Source organism: Danio rerio, chromosome 16 (assembly GCF_052040795.2).
Source record: "Danio rerio strain M-AB ecotype USA chromosome 16, GRCz13ab, whole genome shotgun sequence".
Lineage (NCBI taxonomy): Eukaryota > Metazoa > Chordata > Actinopteri > Cypriniformes > Danionidae > Danio > Danio rerio.
Window position 1 is genome coordinate 10683617 of NC_141036.1, and position 10789 is coordinate 10694405.

General features: G+C 37.7%; 1 protein-coding gene across 3 annotated transcripts; it reads left to right on the plus strand.

The window, feature by feature from the left end:
• The first annotated feature begins 593 nt into the window (after window positions 1–593).
• Window positions 594–9120, plus strand: tubb5 (tubulin, beta 5). 3 transcript variants are annotated; one of them, XM_087285322.1, is made up of 4 exons: window positions 594–712; window positions 4166–4274; window positions 5369–5597; window positions 5643–9120. In XM_087285322.1, exon 4 carries the CDS (start codon window positions 7125–7127, stop codon window positions 8235–8237), a length of 1113 nt encoding a protein of 370 aa, XP_087141448.1. In that variant the 5' UTR covers window positions 594–712; window positions 4166–4274; window positions 5369–5597; window positions 5643–7124; the 3' UTR covers window positions 8238–9120.
• The last annotated feature ends 1669 nt before the right edge of the window (window positions 9121–10789 follow it).

Here is a 10789-nt window from a genome sequence, read left to right on the forward strand (position 1 = left end):
TAATAAAATTCTACCTAATTTGTTTGTTTAAATCCAGCCCAAGTTGTTTACAGCCACTTAACCTAAAACATTGAGTAAATCCAAGGAATCATGTCTGAATATTTTTTGTCAGTATGTTCCCTCAGTTTCCACTAATTGCCCCACAATAATACAATACACTTCATGAATTAACCAAGTCTTAGTTAAAGTTAATTATAAAGTACATATGTAAAAGCACATATTTATACAACATCATATCAATTAATATGGCTAGATTTAAAGGATTTTTTTATATTCACAAGAGTTTCAATCTGGTCAAATTGTAGTCCTGAGATTAAACTAATGTAAACAAAACAAAAATAATTAGGTCACTGGTATAAAAAGTGTTTTAAAATCTTAATAGCCCAACTGGATACAAAAACCAGCATACTTTTTCTTTTTTTCTACAGACAGTCCTCGTTGGCACTCCCTGCACACTTCCGGTCCATGCGCCATTCCTCGAGCATTGACCAATCAGTCTCCTCAACATCCATTAGTGCCCCGCCCATTACTATTCCAGCCTCGTTCTGGAGACAGTCCAGGAATATAAAGCCTTTGTCCGGCTTTCTCAAATTATTGCCGAGCCACACCGCTACTTTTCACATTAATTTGAGAACTTCTCGCACAATTTCTAACAATGAGGGAGATTGTTCACATCCAAGCCGGTCAGTGCGGAAACCAAATCGGTGCCAAGGTAAGAAGAGTTTTTCAGAGTAAAATCAGAGTCGTTTACATTTAGCATCTTCTACTGAAAATATCTTAAAATGCAACAATGATTGTGTGTTGTATAGTTGAAGTTTTTTATTGTATTTAAAACAGAAACATTTTGTCTACTTTATATTTAACATGACCGTTAGGCAATACAGAGCAATTGTGTGTCCAGTTTTTGGCATTGCACACTTTACCAAACGTTATTAATAATGTATAACATTATAGCAACATGTAGAGCACTTTCATAACTCCTTCACTATGTACAAGAATCTACTTCTCCTCACACTGCTTTGTCTTGTCCTCTTTTTGTCTCATCTGAAGCCCCCTTTATTCACGCCCAAGAATATGCGGCTCCCACTCCTATTCATTCCCATTATGTCTTTAAGTCGCTCTGAATAGCATTTTTCATGTAAACGATGCTCAAATTCCACAGACTCCGAGCATTAATGTCTTTGTGTGTAAATTAGAGTTGTGGGTGTAGAGATTGAGAGAGGAAGAGGGGGGTCTGTCTGTCCTCTTTCTTTCTCTCGTTGTCTTCAATGCACCGGGTGTGGCGGATCTGATGGGCACAGCAGCAGCAGCGCTCTCTATAATTATTACCATGGCGACCTGTAATCAGTGTCGCGAGCCCTTTAAACAGCTGTCAGGACTCTGACACCACGTGGCACTAATATTACTATGGCATCTTTTTCTTTTATTTCAAGTATTTTATCCAGTTAGTCTCTGCCTGTCCTGTCAGTGAAGCGTTAGTGTCATCGATGTGCAGATATTGACTGCTGTGATTCAGTGGTGGAGGATGCTGGAAAGGGTGGGGCTGTGCAGGAAGACAATGAGGATTTAATTGAAGACATAACCATTGAAGTAGGCTAATAGTGGTAAATTATGAACTCTTGATTAGTAACATTATTATTATTATTAGTTTTAGTCATCGCTTAATTTGCTTTAAAATTGGCTTCTTTCTTACTTTGATCTCACAAAAGGATTAGCTTTCCTTTATCAGCCTCAGATATGACCAACTTGTTTGCTTTTACATTTCAACAAATTTACTCATAGTTCAATTTTATATATAAATAGTATATATATAAACTTTTTTTCCATGCTAAATGCTATTAAGTGCAGTAGTTATTTTTATTGATGACCACTTAACCACAAATGTTTATCATTTAATCCCTGAAGTTAAAGGTAAAAATAATTCAACATAAAATCATAAACTCTAAGAGTCATAGACTTTTAAAGTTTTTGTTATGTATGAATAATGCTAATTTAAAATTTGGTATGAAATGTATATTTCCTAAAACATGTATTTGTCTTAAATAAAATTCCAAATTATTAAAAAGTACATTTAATTAAAATTAAAAATGAATGCAGAACCAAAGGTTTCTGCTCAATAAAAGTTTCCCAATAGATAACGAACACAAAAAGTGACAGTTTAACCTTTTCTAATCATTCATTCATTCATTTATTTTCTTTTCGGGTTAGTCCCTTTATTAATCTGGGGTCGCCACAGCGCAATGAACCACCAACTTATCCAGCATATGTTTTTACGCAGCAAGTACCCTTCCAGCTGCAACTCATCTCTGGGAAACATTCATACACACTCATTCTCACACATACACTACTGACAACTTAGCTTACCCAATTCACCTGTACTGCAAGTCTTTAGATTGTGAGGGAAACCGGATGCAGGGAGAACATGCAAACTCAACACAGAAACACTCAAACCAGCGACGTTCTTGCTGTGAGGTGACAGCACTATCTACTGCACCACTGCGTCGCCCCCTTTTCTAACCATGACTTTTATTATTGCATATTTTTAAAATAATTTAATATTGTTCTGATGAACCAAAGCATTAAATTTTTGGTCAAAAATGAAGGAATACCTTTAGAGAAATACATTTAGGGCTAGCGATTTGACCTAAAACCAAAATCTTTATTAATTGAACATTTTAACTCGATTACAATTAATGAATGATTATTTTATGTATTTATTTTATGTTTTTGCCCTCATAGTTCACTAGTTTTGTACAGTAAATATCCTCACACATTACAAGTGAGAGATCTTTAAATGAAGGGTGCATTCCTTGATTTTAAAATAATTGCAGGAAACGCACACTGTCTACTTTAAATGATTATTTATTGAACATCAATGCTGAACAACTGAAATTGTCCGCGCCGCCCACCCTTGTTACCTCTACCAAACTGACCAATCACAAAGCTTGTGCTGTGTGTCATTGTGACGTGTAATTGCTTTTTTTTGAGAGGTGTGGGTATGCGAAGGCTGCGCCGGACCGTACGCTTGGCAGAAGTATAATGTCAGAATAATATAAAAAGTATAAATCATAATAGAGTAAGTATAAATTAGCCTTGACAAAATGGGGACACGTGACTCCACACATGGCAGGAAAAGTAATTAATAAAATTGACCTGAAAAAATTTGATCGATTATAGGTTCTGAATGTCGATTGCGATTACTTTTTCGATTAGTCGCCCAGCCTTAAATACATTTGCCTAAAATCTGTAGAATCTGTAGAACTTTTTCACATACATGACCCAATTTTAAAACACGCCTATTTTTAAAGATTGCTCATGAGATGTTGCATGACTTATGTGGCATTAAGAATTGGGTTAAATCGTCCTCATCCGTTTTAAGACTTTGACATGCCTTTTAAATGATGAGATGGCGAGTGTCTTTTGAACTCGTCTGAGGTCAGGGTGGGGAAGAGGAGGCATCTGCAAATGGACTTAATGCCTCTAACAGCTGCTGCCCATCCCTTCTACTGTACAGATATAAATGAAACATGAATAATGAATGACTAAATTGCATATTCATGGGGTAAAAAGAAAGCCCGTTGATTTGGTCAATTGAATAATTGGCAAAAACAATTATAAAACGATTAAAGTGATTACATTTTTTTTTGTTATAAAGGTCAAATAACTAGAGGTGAATGATTTCATACAGCATGTGTCTGCTAGGTTTTTTTTATGATGATATTATGTGTTGACACAGCAGAAATGTGGCTAACAGGTTCTGATAAGCAAGAGTGTCAGAACGGGGTCATGGTAGGCCTGTGTCCATCAGCGCATTCTAGTTTGTTGGCCTCATTCTTTCAAAACAATTATTTTCAATAAACATCCCATGCAAGAACAATCTTTTCTTTTTCCGTTCACTTGCTGATATCCGTCTATCTCGACCTCCATCTCTGCGCTTTTCTATCAGATTAAGGTCACATGGAGAGTAACCTAGAATTAATGATTTAAATGTCCATAAGGCCTCCTGCTGAGGTAAAACTCATCCGAAACCAATTCCAGTTTACAGATTAATGATTGGTTTATACTGATGCTCAACATTCAGTGCTTAATAGGATAGATTTGATGGATACTTTTGTGTGTATGTGCAGTGGGGAAGATGTCTGTAATGTCTGTGTGTTGTTTGTAGTTTTGGGAGGTGATCAGCGATGAACATGGAATCGACCCAACCGGAACCTATCATGGAGACAGTGACCTCCAGCTGGACAGAATCAGTGTCTACTACAATGAGGCTACAGGTACTTTAAGACATTGGTATAAAGAAAGATGAAAGTATATTATTAGCATGAACAGTATTGATAATCAAAAGTTTTTTTTTAACTTTTTAATGATTGTTGAAAAGATTTGTTACCAATTCTTTATTAGTTATGTCATAACATAAAATGCATTATAATCTTTAAGTTTTAATCTTTAATCAAGCATTTCACTTGGAAGTTCATCCCAATAAAGGAGAAAATATATTTCTATTTCATAATTATTTTTAGAGAAATACATGGAAATTGGTTCTTAAAGCAAAAGGCTGAAAATCATGAAATGTGACATGTTTATGTGATACGAGATCAATTCTGTTTATTTTAATTGATTCATTCGAGTTTTTGAACTTTACTGAATCCGATTTTTGCTAATTATGTAATATGATTTTAATTATTTTAATGTTAAGTACATAATAGACAATAAATATGCTATGTAAATGCATTTTTTTTTTGCAATTTAATTACAGAAAGCAATTATTTAATGATTACGTTCAATAGCAATGTTAACTCCTAAAGTTGGATGGTCCATTTCTGAAGTGGGCCCATTTCTGAATTTTTTTTTAACTTTAATAATAAAACATCATATTTGTTTCATCTTTATTACCATTAAATTACAGTAGTATAAAATATAATAAAAATATTACATACATGATATGTAAATATTACATAATCTAATAATTACTAGAGTAGTTTATTAAAATGGGATTCAAACAAAGTAAATTTGTTTGTAAATCCATAAAATGTTTGTTTTAATTAACATTTTCCAAAGTTTTTAGAACCATTCATAAAATGATGGTCTTTATACAAGACATTACATACACTAGATGTATTTTACATTTTAATATGTGGGTCCCTTGTAAATCTCCAGGCCTAAACCAGAACTATTAACTAAGTATGTTGTGATTAAACTTGAGGTCAACTAGAGGTGACATCTAGAGGTCAATATTAGAATTAAACATTCTCAACCTACATTCTCAACCTACATTTTACAATACCTCATTTCAAATATTCAGTTTCCTATATGTACTGAGCTGGTCTGTTTCTCTTTTTTTCTTGTTTCTCTATGTCTCGTGGAGGAGGTAAATATGTGCCAAGAGCCATTCTAGTGGATCTGGAGCCTGGTACCATGGACTCTGTGCGTTCAGGGCCCTTTGGACAGATCTTCAGACCTGACAACTTTGTATTTGGTGAGTGACTGACAAAAAGTCAATCATAAAAAAAATCTATTAATAGACAATAATCATGGAACAGAATCACAGGGTTATCTTACCCAAAAATACAATTACTTTATTAATTATTCACCCTCATGTCATTCCAAGCTCCTGAGATCTTTGTTCATCTTCAGGACACAAGTTTTGATTTTAAATTATGGTGAAATCTAAGAGCTCATTCATCTTCCATAGACATCAATGTTCCTGGCTTGTTTAAAGTCAAGAAAGGGACCAAAAAACTTTCTCAAAACATACCATATGTCTTCAAAGCTTCAATCAGAATATTATAGAACTAAAAGAATACTTTTGTGCATATATAAAACAAAAACAAGGACTTTATTCCATGGCTTCTTCTCTTCAGTATCAGTATATTGCGCACATTCATGAGTACTGTGTGGTGACGAATATCCCTCTGATGCCTGTGAGTGGTTTCCTCTGTTTGAAACAAAGCACTGGTGCATCCGAGGTAATATGAATGTGACACCTGACACCTGGGAGTCTGGAACATTGCTGTATATGGAGAATAAGGAAGCCCTCACATTTAATCTAAAACATAATTATCATAGCCATATCTACCTGCAGCTCAAGACCGGTTACTCACTGAAGCTAAGCAAGGCTGGGCCTTGTCAGTACCTGGATGGGAGACCCAATGGGAAAACTAGGTTTCTGTTGGAAGTGGTGTTTGTGAGGCCAACAGGGTGTGGTCTGTGCGCTCAATCTGTGGTCTGTGTCCTAATGCCCCAGTATATTGAAGGGGACACCATAACGTTCAGTGGGCGCCGTCTTTCGGATGAGACGTTAAACTGAGGTCCTGACTCTTTCTGGCCATTAAAAATCCCATGGCACTTCTTGTAAAGAGTAGGGGTGTAACCACAGTGCCCTGGCCAAATTCCTTCCATCGACCCTTACCCAATCATCCCCATCCACCAAATTAGCTCTATCACTGTCTCTCCACTCCACCAATAGCTAGTGTGTGGTGAGCGCACTGGCGCCGTTGTCTTGTGGCTGCCGCCCTGTCATCCAAGTGGGTGCTGCACACTGGTGATGGTGTAGAGAGACCCCCCTCATGATTGTGAAGCTCTTCGGGTGTACACACAAATGAGATATATAAATGCATGTTACATTACACCATTCATTTATTCGACTTAGTACCTGATTTATCAGGGGTTGCCACAGTGGAATGATCCGCCAACTACTCTGGCATATGTTTTACGCTGCAAATGCCCTTCCAGCCACAACTCAGTACTGAGAAATGCACATGCACCCTCGCATTCACATGTGCACTTATACACCACAGCCAATTTAGTTGGTGTGTGGGGGAAACTGGAATACCTGGGGGAAACCCACGTGAACACGGGGAGAACATGCAAACTCCACACAGAAATGCCAACTGACCCAGCCGGGATTCGAACCAGCAACCTTATTGTTGTGCGATAACAGTGCTAACCACTGAGCCACCATACTGCTTTAAAATAAAATAGAAGTATTTTGTATTCCAAAGACGAAGATAGATCTTAGGGGTTTGGAGCGACATTAATAGTCGTGGTATATATTAAATAAAAGAATTTTCATTTTAGGCTAAACTAACACTTTAAAAGATCCAATTAAAGCAGGAAAAAGAAAAATGCACCTCATCCTGCACAGTCTGAAGTGTGTTCTTCCTCTTTGTCTCCTCACAGGACAGAGCGGTGCTGGTAATAACTGGGCCAAGGGCCACTACACAGAAGGTGCTGAGCTTGTAGATTCAGTTCTGGATGTGGTCCGCAAGGAGTCCGAGAGCTGTGACTGCCTGCAGGGCTTCCAGCTCACTCACTCCCTCGGCGGTGGAACCGGCTCCGGCATGGGTACCCTGCTGATCAGCAAAATCCGCGAAGAGTACCCAGACCGCATCATGAACACCTTCAGCGTGGTGCCTTCGCCAAAGGTCTCTGACACCGTAGTGGAGCCTTACAACGCCACACTGTCGGTTCATCAGCTGGTGGAGAACACAGACGAGACCTACTGCATAGACAATGAAGCCTTATATGATATCTGCTTCCGCACCCTCAAACTCACCACCCCCACATATGGCGACCTCAACCATCTTGTGTCCGCCACCATGAGTGGTGTCACCACCTGCCTGCGCTTCCCCGGCCAGCTCAACGCCGACCTTCGCAAGTTAGCCGTCAACATGGTGCCATTCCCCCGTCTGCACTTCTTCATGCCCGGCTTCGCTCCTCTGACAAGCCGAGGCAGCCAGCAGTACCGCGCCCTCACCGTGCCTGAGCTCACGCAGCAAGTTTTCGACGCCAAGAACATGATGGCAGCCTGCGACCCAAGACATGGGCGCTACCTGACCGTCGCCGCTGTCTTCCGAGGCCGCATGTCTATGAAGGAAGTGGACGAGCAGATGCTGAACGTCCAGAACAAGAACAGCAGCTACTTCGTGGAATGGATCCCCAATAACGTTAAAACCGCCGTCTGCGATATTCCACCTAGGGGTCTCAAAATGGCCGTCACCTTTATTGGTAACAGCACGGCCATCCAAGAGCTGTTCAAGCGTATCTCCGAGCAGTTCACGGCTATGTTCAGGCGTAAGGCTTTCCTGCACTGGTACACGGGCGAGGGGATGGACGAGATGGAGTTCACCGAGGCCGAGAGCAACATGAATGACCTGGTGTCCGAGTACCAGCAGTACCAGGACGCCACCGCCGAGGAAGAGGGTGAATTCGAGGAAGAAGCCGAGGATGATGCTTAGGAAGGAAACTAAAGGGTGTTTTGGGGAGGTGGTAGTGTGTTTAAGTTTTGAGTAAATGTAGCAAAACTTTTATGAAAGTGTCTCAATCAGATGAAGTAGAAATTAGCACTAGACAAAAAGGGGCCAAAAATGACCAGAGGAAGGCAGAAAGAATGTTTTTTAAACATGGATTAGAGTGGGTAACAGTGTTTACGATTACAGTTCACTCTTTTTAGTGTGTATGAGTGTATTAGTTTACCATTCTGATGGTGCGGTTCAGAACAGGGAAGCGAAAAGTGGCAAACATCCAGGTAGAATCAGTGTTACAAATTGGGAGGACTGTAACATCTCATTTAAGTTTTATTTGAACGTTTGCTTCTTTTATCTACAAGTAACTTCAGTGAAATTTGTTGTGTTTTATTTGTGTGATTTCTTTTGTTACTATTGCACTAGAAAAGGGATGTTCTGTGAAATAATGGCACTTCAATGTGACCTCCAGGGGTCTGATTGCAGTATTGCAAGAAATGTTTGGAAAAGATAAGCATGTCGTGGAAATGGTTATGGAAAAGGACTGATGGAATGACAGGGTTATTGAATCTTGGCCTCACTTGGACGCCAACCAACGTCTACAGGAGGACATAAATCAATGGATGGCAAGGGCAATACAGGAAAGGGAAGTATTTTAGATTAGGCAAATAGAAAGACAAGCATGTTGAATGGATTGTTGGTGCAATTTTTTAATTCATGGACTCTGTTATGTCTTATTTCTGAGCCCATCGTTTTAAGTGTTATATTGTTGATTATATATTTCAACAGTTTTGATGTTCCTTGATTGTCCCTGTGTGGAAGGAAACTGAGCCTCTGGAGAAAACCAAAATAAAAATGAAAACAATTTCGTTAAAAATCAAGTCTTTTCTGTGTGTGTGTGTGTGTGTGTGTGTGTGTGTGTGTGTGTGTGTGTGTGTGTGTGTGTGTGTGTGTGTGTGTGTGTGTGTGTGTGTGTGTGTGTGTGTGTGTGTGTGTGTGTGTGTGTGTGTGTGTGTGTGTGTGTGTGTGTGTGTGTGTGTGTGTGTGTGTATTTGGTACTGTATGTTTTATTTTTCTGTAACACTTTACCAAACACATTATGTAGAAAGTAAGACTCATAACTTGGGCCAAAAAGAATCTGCAGACATTTTTTGCTATTTCTGCACAGACAATCTGCATATTTATGTGGAATGATTTTGGGAGTATTGTAATTAAAACTTGATACATAAAAAAAACCAATACCTATTTAACTGTTATTTAGTGTTTATAATGCAAATCCAAATAGCTCTATTTATACATTGGTAAACGAAGCAAGTCTTTATTTAATATATCTCCTAAAAGACTGGAATATTGCTTTATTGCAACTGTATTGTAAATAAATCATGTGAGCATTTTCATATTAGTCAATAATATTACTAAAATTAATACAAAAAAAATTACACACATTTACACAAGAAAATAAATAGACTCAAAGATAGGCTAAAATCTGGATTTCTGTGTGCGCAGATTGCGTGTGGGCCTACTCATAGCTCATAATTATAAAGCAACCATTAAAATAAGGTAAAAAATCATCATCCTTTGAAGAACCAATGTACTTACTGTCTTTCTGAGCTGAGATGCATTCATTCATTTATTCATTTTCTTTTCGGCTTAGTCTCTTTATTAATCCGGGGTCGCCACAGCTGTGGACTGGGGGAAACCGGAGCACCCGGAGGAAACCCATGCACACGCAGGGAGAACATGCAAACTCCACACAAAAACCCCAACTGACCCATTAACCCTGCGTTGCTAGCTGAGCTGAAATCAATGCTTTTAATGCTTTTGCTTTTGACGTCACTAGCTCCATCCAGTATCCAAGACTGCGTTTCTCAACTTATAATATAACTTCTTTAAATAAATCTTTACTTTGCAAATTGGTTTATTAGAGACGTTTATCATCTTTTAAAACTTTTTGACAGTTTCTGGAACATTCTATTATGACAATTCATGTCTATGTACAATTTCCCAATACTGTTTAGAGAGTTTAATTGAGTTATTAAGTCTGTCCCTGTTAAAATTATCTAACTTGTTAAAAATCATATTTGCTATAATTCTTTATCTTTTGTAAACCCATAATTATGTTTAAAAGGTGTTGAGTTAACTGAAAAAAACACATTTGATAAACAAAACAGAAAAAAAAGATAAACACATTTGTAATATTTTTCAGAGCCAAAATAAAATTACTCCTAAAGGCAAATTTTCTCTGAAACTCTATTAATTTAAAAAGAGCCTGGTTAACTCCCTTAAAATACTCAATTACCAATAAAATTAAGGACATTCATTTTAAAATAATACATACAGGTTACCCAGTAAAATCTTTATTATCAAAGTACATTGAAATGGAGGACATCTGTAGTTTCTGTATGCAGATAAAGAGAGCCTTTGTTATTTATTTTTTGAATGCAACGTTGTAAACAGTTTCTGGAAGGATCTATCAAAATATATATTTAAAATGACAAAACCTTTTTTACTTTAAAATATTTTTTATGCTCATATTTTATATTGTT

Coding starts and splice junctions, on each gene's coding strand:
- tubb5 (XM_087285321.1), top strand. CDS start 656: ATGAGGGAGATTGTTCACATCCAAGCCGGTCAGTGCGGAAACCAAATC. Junction 713..4,165: donor GAAACCAAATCGGTGCCAAG/GTAAGAAGAGTT, acceptor TGTTGTTTGTAG/TTTTGGGAGGTGATCAGCGA. Junction 5,477..7,179: donor ACCTGACAACTTTGTATTTG/GTGAGTGACTGA, acceptor GTCTCCTCACAG/GACAGAGCGGTGCTGGTAAT.